Below are 18,773 nucleotides of genomic sequence, written 5' to 3'. Positions count from 1 at the left end.
TATTGTGAATAACTCGGAGACACAATTTGCACTGTCACTTGGGTGGTGCCATCATAGGAATCCATCATTTTGCACCATAATTATGTATATTTTCCCTGGGAATCATGTCTACAAGTACATGATTAACCTGTAACCATCACTACTCTAAAAGCTAATTAAAGGTACACCCTGCATGCTCTGTCCTAAGTAAACAGTAAATGAGTAGAAGATGAATCTTTCATTCTACCATGATGGAAACAAGGAAACGTCCAGCCTGCAAGCTTACTGAAAGGGTGCCTGGGTCAAGAGCTTAATTGGATGATTAATAATGTATAGAGAGCAGCTCCTGTTGGATAGGCTTGTTCGGTTGTCTTGGACCTCGCTCATGTGTGCTACGGATCCCTCACACACCTTTCTTGCCAGGTTTGCACTTGCAGGTCCAGGAGAGGCTCCAGCTTTAACTCTACACATGCTTGTTTTCTCTCGGTCTTTCTCTCTCTCGCTTTTCACCATCTGTTTCTGTTGCTTTTTCCTGAGCTTGGTGTTCTAAACACAAGCGCACACATGCATGCACGGATATATGCAAAGGTGTGTTTTGTGTGTGAAGTATGGACTTGTACTGCAGCGATCTGAAGCTGCATGGATGCTGAAGCCACTGTGCTGTGTTTCAGTTCATTAGTTCAACAGACGGGCATTTCCTGGTCTCCTGTGTTCGAGCTGGAGTTGCTGATGGCTTTAACCATCAACACACAAACACACACACACAAACAGTTGTGAACTATTCTCACCATAGAAAATGCTGCAAGTTCTTCAAGCCAAACAAACTAGTCCATGCTTAGACACCAGATGATGTCATTTGCATATTCGTTAATTATTTGCATATCAAAAGGTTTCACGAAGAGAGAAGATTTTCTGAAGACACCCAGGAGAAAACAGAATGAAATAGAGTGTTTTGAGAATACAAATGAATAGATTATATCTTATTTCTTAGAGAAAGGAGAAATGGTTACGTTACCACAAACTAACAATTTTTGTGGTAACAAAAAAAAACATCTCAGAACTCAGAGAAAAAGAAACAGCAGTAGTGAAGAATTTGGATAATAGACACGAAGGAAAGGTTACAGGTGGAAATGTAGCTTGTATTAAAGAAGAACAAAGAAATATGGGACAAACTTTTAATCAGTGATTGGTTGATGCAAAAAATGGCAGTCAGTGATTGGTTGAGGTGAAAAATGGTGATCAGTGATTGGTTGATGCCAAAAAATGGCAGTCAGTAGGTGCGTTTAAATGGACACTTTTTAATCAGATCGGACTGAATTCAATCAGATTGACGAATCTGATCGCAGCGTTTACATGAACGCGGTATAAAGTAATCAGATTCTTATGCGCGTTCACATGACACATGATTAGAATCAGATTAGATCTTTTGACATGCGCACAATCCACGAAAACATCCGTACGTCATTCGTATCAATGTCCGTACATCATACGTCATTGCACATGCGCAGAACTTTCCAGGAATATATTCCATCCGATTAAGTGTTTACATGTCCTCTCGATCAGACTAAAAATGGTTTAAACCACCCCTTACCATCCGATTAAAATTTTAATCGGATGTGGCAAATTCCATCCGATTGACGTGTTTATATGACACTTTTTTAATCTGATTGTGCTTCTAGTCCTGTTACGATCGGATTACAAGTGTCCATGTAAACGCACCTAGTGATTGGTTGAGGCAAAAAATGGTGATCAGTGATTGGTTGAGGTGAAAAATGGTGATCAGTGATTGGTTGATGCAAAAAAATGGCAGTCAGTGATTGGTTGAGGTGAAAAATGGTGATCAGTGATTGGTTGATGCAAAAAATGGCAGTCAGTGATTGGTTGAGGTGAAAAATGACAGTCAGTGATTGGTTGATGTGAAAAATCGCAGTTTAAAACCGATTTTTTAAGTGCGTCCTTATAAATAGACCAGTTGAATATACACTGATTTCATTTCATTTGACTGAACCTGATTGAACTCGCTTGAACAAGAGCATGGGATATGATGTAGAAGGGGCAGGAAGTTTCTGAATACTTGCACCTGCACAAATCATTCCAGATTGTCTCACCTCCTATTTCTCCGCTGCTGTATTGGTGTCAGGTTTAATAGAATAAACATCACTGACTCTCCTGGAAGTGTAATATCTTCTAGGTACAATACTATATATATTTATATAACGCACCAGTCGAATTCCTTGTATGCGTGCTTCTATATTTTAGTGTAAACTTGCAGGTTACATGATTTATTTATTTATTTATTTTTGAAATCTCACCAGTATAACTGTAGATTTAACCAAGACTCTGACTAAATATAAAAAAGTGTAGGATGAGTTGAAGGAAACTAGGACTGAAGTGTCGAAGGGTCTTACAAGATTACATTCAAATAAAACTTCCACACGCTTCATTGTGTACGGGAAGTGAAAAGAATCTATTTATAGTCTTATCTTACTGGAAATTGGTTTCTGTACCTAGCCACTAAGTAAACGGCACTATGAGGTGTCTAGCAGAAACATGTTAAGGGATGTGAACATTACACAGAGTATTATGGAGCTATGGAGTTAAGAGAGGAGAAATGTCTTCACCCAAACATGGTTCTGCTTGAGCTGTTCTGAAGTGTTTGGAAGTTGGCATCGTCTTCCTAAAAACACACGAACGGCTCACTGGCGCCTAAACGTCTTTTATTTATCTCTGTCCTCATTTAGGCTGTGCTTCTTTCCGAGAGTCTCCTCTTTATGTAATTGAATAACTGCATGGGTATATTGAGTAGCATAATTAAAAAGTCTTGGTTGTCTCACGTCCGCAGTGTGTTGGATTAATATTGATAGCTTGTATTGAGTTGTTTTTAATGTAGTTCATTTACATGTTCTGTTGCTAAACGCATGTCAGACCTCTTCCAATGAACCTTCTCAATTCATTAAGAAATGATTAGGAAACCTGTTGAGTCAGAACTGGTTTATAATAAAGTTTAAAGGCATTTGTTCTACTTAATCTATCTAAATGACTTTAATTTCTCTGCTAAAGACGGACACATGAGAAGGTCTCAATAAAGACGTCCTTTTCAATCAGTGGAGCAATATAATATGATATAAAAGGTAATTACTGTAAATTACTGGCTTATTGACTCTGAACACAGTTTTAACATTTAATCTATTAGAACATTGTGTTTGATTTAGCCAGAATGGCATATATGGTGTCTGCCTGAAAGTATTCATGAATAAATGTTTATTTTGCCTAAACATTTATTGTAAATGTTGTACATGTAAACAGAGAATTGAGAACCTTTTCTTCCTACAGGTGAATGTGTTGAAATTATTCAGTCTAATACAAAATCTATTTCTTAAAGCAGTTCTTTTATTTTAGATAATAAATGTAGGCTTTAATGTGACAATTAAACCATAAATTGAGACCCCATAGGAGTGATGCTGTTCAGATCCCATTCTAATAAAACAGCAAAAGAATAAACATATTAATGATTTAAATTAAATGTCCAGGGTTTTGTTTTTATTTTGTTTTGTTTTTTTATATCAGAGATGCTGGCTAGGCAGATCAGCTCAGCAGTGTATTACATTTTACTGTTTCATTATTCTGGGTGGTGTCAGATTACCAGTGCAATGCAAACCACCAAAAAAAGCAGCTGAAATGTGTGTGTCGCTCAGTCTGTGAGGAATTCATGCTCGACCTGCTCATATGCAGATAATTGTGACTAAAGTGTCATGACCAAAACATACATGCACTACATCTACACACACGCGAAGGATACAGAGGTCTTTACAAATCATTAAGAAAGTACTGGTACGGTAAAGTGCTTCATTTTGTTTGGGCTGAATAATGAGATGGTGGGTAGAGGAGGAAGGCAGCACTAATAAATGGAGATTAATGCAGACATGCTTTATTTCTTTCTGGTTGCCAGGAGAGCTTTGTATTTTATAGTTTGGCTCTTGAGACAGGACCATTTTCTAGTGGGATTCAGTAAGCTTTAAACTTAGCCTAGTCGAATCCGAGGCTCTCTGTTGTAATGACGAAACTGTTTCAAGTATTTACAGATATAAATAGTGTATTATAAATAGAGGGACTGTCTTAAACAGGCTGTGACACGGCAAAGTCAAACACTCTCACTGGTACACTTCTAGTCGCCTGGGTTTAATACCAGCTTGTTAGCGTAGTGCTTGACTTTGGGAAGAACTGAATTCTCTTACTTTTGGCTCTGAAGAGACTGTTAACACTAAAGCCCTTGCATAACATTGCCATTCCTAGTCTCTCCATTAGGAAGGCTAATGGCACCCATCAGTGTATACGGAAAATAGATCATCGTAGTGCCCTGTGCCATTATTGCCTCTTTAAATCTCCTCAGTTGCATTTTGCAGCAGTATAACTGATAGAGAACGAGGACAGTCATGCCTGGGAGCCTATTTATTAGCAGTGTGCTGCGCCACATGAACTGCTGAAGAAGAAAGAAGAGTTCTCACTAGGACATTGCTTTTATTTTCTGTTCTTTTAGTTTGCATGGTAAAAGCCTAGCCAGGTTTCAGAAGTGAGAGTCAAAAATACAATTTGTAAGAACGACCCATCTCGAGCCATGCTGCTGTCCACAGAGACTGACACAGGGTTCTGCTTTCACGTGTACAAAGAGGCTGTGCTGTTTGTTAAATTTACAGCAAGCTGTAAATAATTGATAACAAGGGCGGGAACTAACTGGGTGGAATAGAATGGAAACTCCTCCTCGCAATAGCTGATTATTCATTATGCAGATCGAGCCTGCCAAACGAAGCATGCTGTGATGCTGTTGCATACATTAGACGAAGGAGAAAACAAGGTGGGAGTCATTTATCTTCCTTGTTTTCACATGTGACTGATGGTCGAGTGAAGAGAACTTGTCAGAGACAACCGGGCTACACGGCACTCTGTCTGCCCCGCTCGTGTAAAGCAGCAATTCCTGAAAGTTGCCCTGGTGGAAGTTATTCCAGACGTTTCTAGAACTTTGACTCACAGTCTCACGGTCTTTTAAGTAGTCAGACATGCTGCACTGACCTTCTTAACCACTCTTTTCAGGCTGCACTTGATGCCAAATAGGGAGACTGCAGAGTTCTTGCTTGACTTTTAACCACATTCCAATAACAAGTTCCATCTGTTGCCTTCACATTTTCAGTGATCTTGACAACAGACATGTATTAGTGCTATATTCCAGGATGATCTGAACATAATTCATTTTATTTTTATTTCACTGTTTGATGAATAGTAAAAGAGACCGAATCTGGACAACTGAAGTTAAAGGACCACATTCACTGGGCATGTGCCCCCTGTAGCCGCAGATTCCTGTTCTTGAACCCGGTGTAGGTTTCTGCTACAGTAGCTCAGGCATCTCCAGGTTTGACATGTTTTGTTTTCCAGGCTGCTTTTCTGCTCAGCATGGGTGTAAAATGTGGTTATTTGTGTAATCATAGCCTTTCATACACTATATTGCCAAATGTTTTGGGATGTCTGCCTTTACATGTATATGAACTTTTCATTCTTAATACGTAGGGTTTAATATGGACTTTTCCTGCCCTTTGCAGCTATAACGGCTTCAACTCTTCTGGGAAGGCTTTCCACAAGGTTTAGGAGTGTGTTTATGGGAATTTTTGACCATTCCTTTAGAAGTACATTTGTGAGGTCAGGCACTGATGTTGAATAAGAGAGCCTGACTCACAGTCTCCTCTCTAATTCATCCCAAATGTGTTCTATCAGGTTGAGGTCAGGACTCTGTGCAGGTCAGTCAATTTCCTCCACACCAAACTCCCTCATCCATGTCTTTATGGACCTTGCTTTGTGCACTGGTGTGCAGTCATGTTGGAACAGGAAGGGGTGATCCCCAAACTGTTCCCACAAAATGTTTGGAGCATGAAATTGTCCAAAATAACTTGGTATGGTAAAGCATTAAGAGTTCCTTTCACTGAGCCCAACCCCTAAAAAATAACCCCACACCATAATCCCCCCTTCACCATACTTTACACTTTGCACAATGCAGTCAGGCAAGTACCGTTCTCCAGGCAACCGCCAAACCCAGACTCGCCCATCGGATTGCCAGACATCTATCTATCATCTGGATCAATTCTTGCCATTTTCCCCTGATCCTTTTAATCAACCTCATGTGTAATATATATGTTACATATATATATATATATATATATATATATATATATATATATATATGTAGGCCAAAATTTAACACTTAGTAATCTCAATCAGAAGTCTTTTCGGAGAATTCACTGCACGTCTCCATGTACACTATATTGCCAAAAGTATTCGCTCACCCATCCAAATAATCAGAATCAGGTGTTCCAATCACTTCCATGGCCACAGATGTATAAAATCAAGCACCTAGGCAATGCAGACTGTTTTTACAAACATTTGTGAAAGAATGGGTCGCTCTCAGGAGCTCAGTGAATTCCAGCGTGGAACTGTGATAGGATGCCACCTGTGCAACAAATCCAGTCGTGAAATTTCCTCGCTCCTAAATATTCCACAGTCAACTGTCAGCTGTATTATAAGAACGTGGAACAACAGCACCTCAGCCACGAAGTGGTAGGCCACGTAAACTGACGGAGCGGGGTCAGCGGATGCTGAGGCGCATAGTGCGAAGAGGTCACCAACTTTCTGCAGAGTCAATCGCTACAGACCTCCAAACTTCGTGGCCTTCAGATTAGCTCAAGAACAGTGCGCAGAGAGCTTCATGGAATGGGTTTCCATGGCCGAGCAGCTGCATCCAAGCCATACATCACCAAGTGCAATGCACAGCGTCGGATGCAGTGGTGTAAAGCACGCCGCCACTGGACTCTAGAGCAGTGGAGACGCGTTCTCTGGAGTGACGATCTGACGAAACTGATGGACGAGTCTGGGTTTGGCGGTTGCCAGGAGAACGGTACTTGTCTGACTGCATTGTGCCAAGTGTAAAGTTTGGTGGAGGGGGGATTATGGTGTGGGGTTGTTTTTCAGGAGCTGGGCTTGGCCCCTTAGTTCCAGTGAAAGGAACTCTGAATGCTTCAGCATACCAAGACATTTTGGACAATTCCATGCTCCCAACTTTGTGGGAACAGTTTGGAGCTGGCCCCTTCCTCTTCCAACATGACTGTGCACCAGTGACCAAAGCAAGGTCCATAAAGACATGGATGACAGAGTCTGGTGTGGATGAACTTGACTGGCCTGTACAGAGTCCTGACCTCAACCCGATAGAACACCTTTGGGATGAATTATAGCGGAGACTGAGAGCCAGGCCTTCTCGTCCAACATCAGTGTGTGACCTCACAAATGCGCCTCTGGAAGAATGGTCAAAAATTCCCATAAACACACTCCTAAACCTTGTGGACACCCTTCCCAGAAGAGTTGAAGCTGTTATAGCTGCAAAGGGTGGACCGACGTCATATTGAACCCTATGGATTAGGAATAGGATGTCACTTAAGTTCATATGTGAGTCAAGGCAGGTGAGCGAATACTTTTGGCAATATAGTGTATGTTTACTATCCGGCGTCTCCACTATCAGTTAAAAACTCATGTCAGTTTCCAGCAGCGAATCAGAGTGCAGAGTTTCCATGAAGCGTCGCAGTGCTGAAGGATGACACGCAAATCTGTGAGTCACTGCAGCCCATAGCGAATGTCTGTGTTGATGGGAATCAGCATTTATATAATGGCTGTGAGTGATCTATCACCAGTACAGCCGAGTGGAGTGACATTCTGTTCTGCCTGTAATTACAACATCCCAAAGGGTCGACACCATCTGGAATATTACAGGAGGCTATGATAAATGTTACGTGTGTGTGTGTGTGCGCAGGTGTGGCATTTACTTCTGTCGATAGTCGTAAAGCATCTCTGGAAATGAGCAAGGCTGAACAAAGCGAGGGACAATTTGCAACAACACATTAGATTATTTTCCTGCATGACAGATCACTACAGCCCCAAAGCTGAACTTTGTATGCGGCATATAAACGGAGCTCGTCACTTCGGGCAGTTAGCTGGAAATGGAGCTGGAAATTAGCAGGAAATGATTGTGTTCCCACAGCAGATGAAAATGACCATTTATATTTTCGGACTGCTTGTATTTTTAAGGCCTTAAAAGGATATGTTAGCATATTTTCCATATGATACTCTTTCTCTTTGCATATATAAACCTGGAGATGAATGTGCTGTCTTTTTGCTCACTATACATTCACCAGGCATGCTTGTCTTTCTTCACATTCAGTGTGTGTTCAGTGTGTGTTGGGCTTAGTAATGTCAGCACTTCACATCTCAGTTTCACTTCTCAGCAATATTATGAATCGCTCTTCACATATCTGTGGCTGAAAATAAAAAGATATGACCACCAATATATAATATATTCAATATTACCTATAATGTCTGATAAACACTCGGGTGAGTGGCCAGTAATTTCCTGGTTTCTATTATCTTAGCAGTACCATAACAGGATTATATATTTGTTAGGGAACCACAGAAAACCCAATATTTGAATTATTACCTGCAATTTATAGCAAAAAGGGCCGGAAATGAATAGAATCAGTGCTCATTATGTCTCTTTGATGGTAACACTTTGGGCAGTGAATCTAGCTGCTGGCTCATATCCTGTGTCTCTCCATCAGTTTTAAAGAAAGCCCTCACTACATGCTTTATTTGCCGATGTGCGTTGGCTGGAAACACTCAGCGAGCTGAGCGCTTATTTCACAGATTACATGGCAATGACACTCTAAAAGCACATGACAGCTTGACATGGCAACAAAGAGCGTGTTTAATTTGGGTATTTAATAAAAAACCAGCCACTGTACAATAACACATCTCTGAGAGCTGCACCGCCAGATGTTTGTGTTGGTGCTTTTGTGTCGTATGCAATTGCCTGAGTAATACACTGTTCATATTAAGTGAAAGGTTTTGGTAGAGATTTTAAAAGGCATCGTGTGCTAATCTAAGAGTTCTTGTTATCTTCTGTAATACACGGTGGCTGAGAAGTGCAAAACAAAATAACAAATCCGAAAACACAAGGATGATTCGGACAAACCGGAAAAGGTAGGCATAGTTCGCGAATGGAATTCTTACCTCTGATTGGACGAGACAAACTATACCTACCTTTTCTACTTTATTTTGTTTTGCACTTTTCGGTCATCATAGTAACAATAGCGAAAGATAATTGAGACATTATTTATTCATAGATTAGCTGTAGTGGTAATTTGTTATTTTATTTGTGGTTAGGAATAATAGCAATAATGAAACACACATACAGGCATGGGCAGGAAGAGAGAAGGTCACTGTCACTACGTCTGCAAGAAGCAGTTTTTCCTGATAAGTTTCAGGTATTTCCCGAGTGAATTTAACGACACTCACGGCTCCGCTGCAGACGCTTTCCTACAAATAATTGGTTTTAAACAGAGTTTGATCAAAGTGACATGAGTGTCAGTAGAGGTGAATCAACTGAAAACCTGTTCGAATGTCATTAGTAAAATCAATAGGGAAGGATGATCACGTTTTAACTTTTTACTCATAGCTCGAGAACCTTCCTATTGCATAAAGTACTGATACTTAGGAATTGCTCTTTGGAAATAATTCAGCTTGCCCTATTTTGAGAAAGAATTGTTGCAGGATATGATCTCATGAGCATCATAACCACAGTAAAGGATGGTGATGGTAGCATCATGATATGAGGTTGCTTCTTAGCAAATAGTGGGGTTTTACTGTCAGAGAAGGAAATCACCAGAATGGGGCAAAGGAGAATCTAATCTCCAAATACGTATTTCTTTTCATTATAATTCTCTGTAGTGCTATACTATGGAAATATTTCCACCTCCACTGGGTGAGACATTGATATTCAGCACCAAAGTCTATTTCTGTCAGATCTCTTTGTTCTGTCCTTTTCACTTCAAACAGAAAAACCTTTTTGACCTAAAAAATAATAGACAGCTCATGGCTTATTGTCATTTTTTTGGCCTGTTTCCATTACTGCATAAAAGCCATTTACTATATAAGGCTTCATTAATCTTTCAGAATCTGAGATGGTAAGGTGATGTGTTTTACCAACGACACACCCAACAGTTTAATGAAATTAAGCCCATTCTTTTAGAAACCAGTCTTCCTGTCCACTATATAGTCTCAGGCTAAGGTATATAAATGTAATATAAATGCGAGTGTGTGCTTTACTGTATGCCAGTGGCAGATTTCATCAAGGATTAACTGAATTTAATGCCTCCTACATCCACATCTCATATATCAGTGTGAATAGGAAGTCTTACTCATCTCACACTCTCTTACTGATTTAATAGAGAAAACTGCGTTAGAAAGGTATGTGCATTACATTATTAATAATGAAAAAAACCCAAAGCATTTTCTTTAATACACTGTAAAAATGGCTCTTATACACTCACTGTACACTTTATTCACGTTCATGCAATCAACCAACCATCTTATTAAAGAACACCAGAATGGAGAAATATGTGGATATCACTGATTTTGCTCCTGGCTTGGTTGCTGGTTTGAGTATTTCTGAAGCTTCTCATCTCTTCTTTTTCTGCAGGCCAAAATGCAGGCCTTGTTGGTGAGAGAGGTGAGAAAATGTGGCCAGACAAAGCTGACATGAAGTATATGCTGATTCAAATAACCAGGCTTTACTACTGTGGTGAGCACCTCAGAATGCACACCAGGGCAGCTTAAGATTACGATCCACCAGGTGATATTTATTTCCATCTTCGGCTATTCTCTCAGGTTCCCTGTCATGGCTGACAGGAATAGAACCCGATGTGGTTGTGTGACGTGTGTTTTCTGAGGCTTTTCCGCTCACCTGGTTGTAAAAAATTACAAAGATTCTTTGAGTTATCGTTGCCTTCTTGTCATCTTGAACCAACAATTAAATGACTGAAATCACATTTTCCCCATCCTGATGTTTGATCATGATGCTTGTTTGATGTTCAACATTATCTGAAGCTCCTGACCTGCATCTACATGATTGGACGATGTATAAATGTGTGAATGAGAAGATGTAAAGGTGTTCCTATTAATGTGTGAATATTTAGTGCCTAGTAGCAAATCCAGGCCACTAAATGTACTGCTGAAAAAAGCACTCGTTTTCTGACTGGCTAATTTATTATCAGCTCTTTCTCTGAGATGGCTCATTAAGATAGATTCAAGATTAACAGATTCAAAAGCATCATCTTATTGATTATGTAAGCCTCATACCGCTGCATAATCTGGTAATCTTTAAAACATTAGGACATCTTTTGTCAGCTTTTCTAGATTAAAACCTCCCAAGGGGTCAATAATCACTCTTCCACTAATTTATTCCAGATCAACTGAGTGTATTTGGAGTGGACTGCAGACTCAGCTGTCGGACATGACTGCTGTTTTTTTTTCTGCATTAACTTAGGGACACTAACTGCTGCATGCCGCCCACTGGTACTGCACAATATGTCTGTGGATTTCACTTAAGGCGAAATCGCCCCCTCTTTCTGCTATAAAGGTGGAACATGAAGTTCTGGTCTATTATTCATGTCCTTTTTTTCCTACTCAGTAAAAGCTTGTTCTTGCATGAATTGCCTGTGAAAAGGCCAAGCATTTTCACTATATTGCTGTGTCAGAGTGACCTCTGGTCAGCGAAAGTGACCCTACCTTGCGAGCACGGAACATGTATTATTGAGCTCGTAAATAGTATGTCCATAATTAGATTTGATTGCTTAAGACAAAAGATTCATGACATCGTTCATAAATCAGAGAACTCAATGATCCATAATAATCATGGATCATCCCAGGGGGGGGATTTTTTTTTTTTTCCCCACCAGAAATCAATGCTGAGTTTGACATTTGGCATGAGATCCATGTGTCAGGCTTTGAATATGTAGAAAGCTTTGACGGCACCAATACAGGAGGGTCGCAGCAACATCACACTGAAGCTCCGTGCCTTTAGCTAGAGATATATTAAACGTTTCATCTACTAACTTGTGTTTGAAACCCCCACACAAATGTAATGTCGGTTGGCAGTCGAGGCTCTTAAGTGCAGAGGAGTGCTAACCCTGAAGCTCCGGATTCCTGAGAGAGGCACCATTCTGAAAAAAGCTCAGTATATTTTTGTTCTGCTGTAAACATAGTACAGTGCAGTGCAGAATTTATACCACATTATACTGTACACTCATTGTGCAGTGAGTTATACCATTTGTCCTCCATCAGTTTATCCTTGAATCAGTTCATTTTCATATTGCATATCATTTTCATGTAAGTATCTATAAGTCATTAGTAATGCCAATAATCATCACAATACAGCAATACTCTCCAAAACTAAATAGCTTCACAACATACAGTATATTGCCAAAAGTTTTGGGACACCCATCCAAATCATTGAATTCAGGTGTTGTTTTTCAGGGGTTGGGCTTCACCATACCAAGACATTTTGGACAATTTCATGCTCCTAACTTTGTGGGAACAGTTTAGGGATGACCCCTTCCTGTTCCAACATGACTGCACACCAGTGCACAAAGCAAGGTCCATAAAGACATGGATGAGTGAGTTTGGTGTGGAGGAACTTGACTGACCTGCACAGAGTCCTGACCTCAACCTGATAGAACACCTTTGGGATGAATTAGAGTGGAGACTGTGTGCCAGACCTTCTCGTACAGATCCACATCAGTGCCTGACCTGACAAATGCGCTTCTAGAATAATGGTCAAAAATTCCAATAAACACACTCCTAAACCTTGTGGAAAGCCTTCCCAGAAGAGTTGAAGCTGTTATAGCTGCAAAGGGCGGGACAACTCCATATTACATTCATGTGCATGTAAAGGCAGATGTCCCAAAACTTTGGCAATATAGTGTATCTAGGTTTCTAACATCAGCTTCATTTGTATTTATTATCTGGTTAATTCTAGCTACTTAGTCACCTGCCATTTCCCATTAACCAGCTCTCATAACCAGATGTTATGTAACATCTACCAGCAGAGGAGGATGAAGGCTAACACGTGCTTCCTCTGAGACGCAGGAAAAAAGCCAACCGCATCCTTTAAAACCTCTGATCATGTGGCATCATAATGCAATGTAACTGATATGAAGGAAAGTGCTGCCCTCTTCCACATACACAGATATCCACAGCGTTGCTAGCATCACTGTGATGGACAGGGGAGAATTTACTGGAAAAACATTAATGGAAAATATATTTAAAAATATAAAAGCAGAATATATATAATATATATATATATATATATATATATATATATATATATATATACACACACACACACACACACACACACACACACATATATATATATATATATATATATATATATATATATAATATAACATTGATGATAATTTGAGTAAATTTTTGTTTCTTTTTCATTTTCAACCATCAACTCATTTTATTTTTTTCTCTATGAATTCCATTTGCTTCAGTTCATTCTGAAATGAATGAAAGCCACAGGAATGATGAAACATACACAGACGAGTACACGTCTTCTTTCTTTTCTCCATGGTATTGTATAATATTGATCATCCCCTAGTGCTCTGAGTGTAAGGAATGAAAAAGGACGGTCCAAACAGGAGCACAAACACTATTAAGAAGATGTTTTCAAAAAAAAAAGCAACGTCCTACTAACTGATTAGATCGGTCAAGCTGTAAATCTGCTTGTGAGCTCAGCTGCTCTCTCCATCACTTTAATTCTGTTTACTTCTTATTGCAGGGTGTCTTCAGCATATAGCCATTGACGTGTAATAGCCAGGAAATGATTATATAAACCTTATCACCAAACGCAGCGCTTACACTCAAATGTGCACACACACACACACACACACAAGGAGAAGAACAGAAGGATTGATCTGTTTCTGACTTCTTCTCCAGCTTCTCTTAAAGGTCTCGCTTGTCTGTCACATGACTGAACCAAGAGACAGGATACTGAGCAGAATCGTCTCTTCCACAGAGTCTGAGACAGTAAAAGCAATGCCAGTCACGACCTGTGTGGCTTCACGGGTCATGGCGGTACATTTTGATCAAAACAGGATATGAATGAAGGACAGAATAGGAAGGAGACTGAAAAAGGACATCTGAAAGGAGATACTGTGCTGCAAATTAAACCCATTGAGTCTGAGTGAATTAAGCAACTCCTTCATGTTTATTCTCTTTTTAAATTCTGAGAAATTCTAAGAAATCTTTTTCAGGTAGTATTTTTACCATCGCTTAGTGCCTTTACAGCAAACTCTTCTATTAGCTATAGCAGTGGTTCATGGGATTTTGTTCATGGATTGTTGTATTTTTCGCTGGATTTTGCAGTCTAACATGACAGAAATCACCAATCAAACCGCTCAGATTCAGCGAGTGAGTAATGTTCTACTCAGCAACTTCATCAGCAGCCTGGTTCTCTAGTGTTCAGTTTGTTAATTCAAACATGACCGACGATGTCGACATTCCATGCTGACTATTTATTTATTTATTTATTTATTTATTTATTTATTTATTTATTTATTTATTTATTTATTTATTTATTTATTTTTAATGAGGTTAAATGGTTAAAGTTTTAGTATTGTACTAGTATTCTTCCATCAACAATACTAACATTATGTATACGCCACAGTTCAGTTGTCCAGATGACTGATTTATTCATGAGTCAGATATCATTAATGCTCTCCTCAGCATTGTATTTGCAGTGGCGATGTGGAGATGCAGATTTATTGTTAATAATTCAGCTTTGTGTTATAGTGGTGCAATGGTTAGCATTGTTGTCTTACTGAATCGATCCTGATCTTAGGTTTCTGTACATTGGTATGCTCTCTCTCTCCTTGTTTCCTGTGACCTTCCAAAAATGTCAGATAGAGGACTGGCTATGCTAAATTGTGTGAATGTGTTACTGATGACTGAGTTAAATTCATCATTAGTCATACCCATAGTTAATCATCTAGATGAGGATGGAGCCATTATTTATACAACATTAATTTAAATTTCAACTTTTTACATAAATTTTATTTTAGATTTCTGTAAAGCTGCTTTGAGACAATGTCCATGAAAAGTGCTGTACAGATAAAATTGAATAGAATTGAATTGAATGTAGCTCTACATATAAAGTCTTACAATTATTCAAAGTGAGGTGTAATATAATTCCACTACTTAGCATCTTTTATTTTGTAGCAGAGACTAAGTTGATCATGTAATTTGTTTTTAATACTAGCTTCTCCTTCATTGCTCTGCGACTTTCCTTTTTAGCACTATGATCAAATTATTTTTCAGCAGTAAAAGAAAACATGTAGTCTGTACCAAGAAACATTCTACCAATTCATACAGAATCTAACATTACGTACAAGGATGAAGTATTGAATTTATTTATTAGAATATAAATATAGGAAATGGTAAAAAATGACCTTATTTTTGTTCCTTTCCTTGCAGCGACTCTCTCTGCAGTAGCTATGGCATGCAACAGCTATTATGAGGATGCTATCAAGGAGTTATGTCTGGCTAAGTTCAAGGAGGACATGGAAGCTGTGGACCAGGGCCACTGGTGCAGCTGGGAGGATACAGTAGAGTGAGTAGCAGCCTATTTCACACCACACTGCCAACAACATCACTGTCTCCCAGTAGACTTAAAACGAATAACCACAGCCTTAGTTCAGTAAAAGCCTGAAGCAATTTATTTGGAATACTTTAAACCATTTGTACTTCCTGTCCATTCTTTCAGCTTTTGTGCAAAACAGACTCAAGTCAATACTGCAAAGGTAACCTGCTAAACCTTTAGCATGCTTCAGGATTGAGGTGCAGTGGCTGGAGGCACACAAAGGCAGAAATGTTTTATCGGAAGCCGCCATGCAGTTGACTGTTGCCCATGAACAGTTTAGCTTTCAGGAATAACACAGTTAGTGAATTTCTGTTCTCAGAGTAAGAACACAGGCACTTCTGCTTCCATCCTTCCATCCTGCTGTTTCTACAGCCTGGTGTTGCGTCAGTGAACCTTCAGACACTGCAGTCACAGCTTCCAAAGCAGAAGTGATCATGGACTACATGCCTATAATCAACTGATTCTCCTGAAATAATCATTTCATTCAGAAAGCATCTTTTGTTTTGGAACATAAATAGATCAGTCTGAAATTATGATAATTTTTTTTGGTTATGGAAAAGTATAATGGAATTTTAACCATTTAGACGTTCAGATAAAATCTAAAAGAAAAAAATGGACAACTAATGATAATGATAAAGCATGCTGTTTATAGAAGAAGACAAGTAGAAGCCATTATTATTGCCACACATACATTACAGTACTGTGGAATTATTTTCTTCACATTTCCCAGCTGAGGAAGTTGGGGTCAGAGTGCAGGGGCAGCTCTGATACAGCACCCCCCGGAGCAGAGAGGCTCAATTGCCCAACAGTGGCAGCTTGGCAGTGCTGGGGCTTGATCCCTAACCTTCCAATCAACAAACCAGAGCCTTAACCACTTGAGCTACCATCTTTTATTACATCTAACATAATAATAGATAATCTATCATCAATATCAAAAATTAAAGATTCTTAAGAATCTTAAGAATAATCTTAAGAATAATCACAGTTTTTCCAAAATGTCTAAATAATTCAAATATTGCTGATTTTCTTTTTTAAATCTTTCAGTAATCAGAGTTCACACTTGTCAGCATGACTTCTTCTTATTAGTTTATTCCTCCGGTTTTTGGTTTCCACAGTTAGTAATGTATATAAATTAAACCAGATGGAGCCACAACAGCACCTCAGGGATACACAGATATGAAGATGATAGCTTAATGTTTCTGATTTCATTGTTTTTCATTGCTTTTTGTAGTGACACAAGGTTTATTTACTCATTATTTAGACAAGTTTTGGGTCCGAGAGGCTAATAACTGATTTATATTTAAACACAGGATGCAAAGTACAATTCTCAGTTAAAGATTTTTTATGGTTACAAACTAAAGAAAGAAAGGAAAGCAACTAAACGCTGCCTGGTCAAAATTAATGATTCAAAGCTTAATTTTCTCTGCCTTTTTCAACCACATGGCCTGGCTGCAAATTATTTGATGGGTCATTGTGTTCAGGATAAGTAGAAAAGTATAAGGGCAGGGTGCAATAAAAGGACAAGACAATGAGAAACAGGTTTGTTTATATATATATATATATATATATATATATATATATATATATATATATATATATATATATATATATATATATATATATATATATATATATAGCATTAGAATTGACTTCATGACTCATGACTATTTTTTGACCAATATTATGACAAAAAAAATCGAGATAGCTCCATTGTGCTAGAGGATGTTTGTCTGCAAAAATATCTGCTAAAAAATATAAAAACTGAAACATTTTCTTGCCCTAGAGTGCAGCATGCCCTCTCAAAGTTGAAAGAAAAGCATCATATTAACAGCTGGATAATAATTAGCTGAGGCAGTGTTTATGCTTCCTGCCAACAGCAACTCATAAGCCTCAGGTGGGTGAAAATTGGTTTGATAAACGTCGGTTTATGCGTAATGCATCACTGGCAGGTTTGAGCATGCAAATGTGAATGTGTGCAGCCGCGTCTCACTTGCATCATTTATCCATTACATTGATTTAGTCATTATTTGTTTAGTACTTGGGAATATGATTAGGTTTATTAATATTCGGTTTTGGGATATTTAACTGCAGGTGCACAAGTTACACACACACACAGATATATACACTAATCAGCCACTAAAATGTGGTGTAAATAACACTGATTATCAATTTACATAAGCAGCTGTTTAGGGGTGAGATATATTAGGAATCATGTGAACAATCAGGTCTTGAAGTTAATGTGTTGGAAGCAGGAGAAATGGGTAAGTGTAAGGAGCGACTTTGACAAGGTCCAAAATTGTGATGGATAGATGACCAGGTCAGAACTTCTCCAAAACAGCAGGTCTTATGGACATGCGGTTAAGTCCCTTCGGAGCAAAGGAAATTTTTTACATTTCTTTTTTCACCATTCTTTGTAAACTCTAGAGAATGTTATGCAAGAGTCTCCCAGGAGTTGAGCAGTTCCTTAAATACTCACCTTCAGCCATGTATATAGAGCAAGAGTGTCCAGGCTTATCCGCAAATGGTCGATGTGGGTGCAGGTTTTCATTCCAGGAGCCACACCTGATTCCACTAGTTTAATTAACTGATCATTGCTTTCAGTAGACTCAGGTGTGGCCTGGAATGAAAACCTGCACCCACACTGGCCCTTAGTGGATAAGATATAACACCCCTGATATAGAGTATATCATTTATCCTCATATTTTATACATTATTATAGTGAATGTGAGTGGCCCATTACCTTCTGAACTTTTAAGACCAATGCTTGTTCTCTAAGATGATTTATATTGAGTTATTGTGCGTTAGAGCCCATGTACACTCTCTTGACAAGGTTCCTTCCTCTTAATGCACAAAGGATGACTGACGCTGTTAGTTTAAAGAGTTTAAAGAGACACTATCATTCATCCTCATGAGCGATATCCATGATATACATTATTACCATGAAGGGTTTGGTGACAAAGAAAAATAATCCTTTTTAAAGTTTCAGCATTCTGTTCAGTTGGGTTTTATGCCTCTAACCTTTGAGAATTGCCCATTTGTGGTATAATTGAAGCAGCTTTTCTTATTGCTCCAAGAAATCACGTCTCACTAAAGCTGACGAATTGTGACCGAAGCATCCAGTGTTAACAATTCTCTGGGCTGCTCACAGTTGAGACAAGGGTCAAGATCCTGCCACTCTGCTACACTATTCCATGTCTCTAGGGCTCAAAAATTTGTTGTTCTC

At 38.8% G+C, this 18,773-nt stretch overlaps 1 protein-coding gene across 1 annotated transcript in view; it reads left to right on the top strand.

Annotated features, from left to right (window-relative positions):
• ramp1 (receptor activity modifying protein 1) overlaps positions 1 to 18,773 on the top strand; it is a 34,168-nt gene that overhangs the window by 652 nt on the left and 14,743 nt on the right. The window contains exon 2 of the mRNA XM_058393726.1: positions 15,385 to 15,520. Within this exon, the coding sequence (XP_058249709.1) occupies positions 15,385 to 15,520 (136 nt within the window). The remainder of the gene's footprint in view (positions 1 to 15,384; positions 15,521 to 18,773) is intronic.

The sequence above is a fragment of the Hemibagrus wyckioides genome, linkage group LG06 (genome assembly GCF_019097595.1).
Source record: "Hemibagrus wyckioides isolate EC202008001 linkage group LG06, SWU_Hwy_1.0, whole genome shotgun sequence".
In the NCBI taxonomy this organism is placed as follows: Eukaryota; Metazoa; Chordata; class Actinopteri; order Siluriformes; family Bagridae; genus Hemibagrus; species Hemibagrus wyckioides.
Note: the sequence above shows the minus strand (reverse complement) of the source record. Positions and strands in the feature narration are given on the sequence as shown.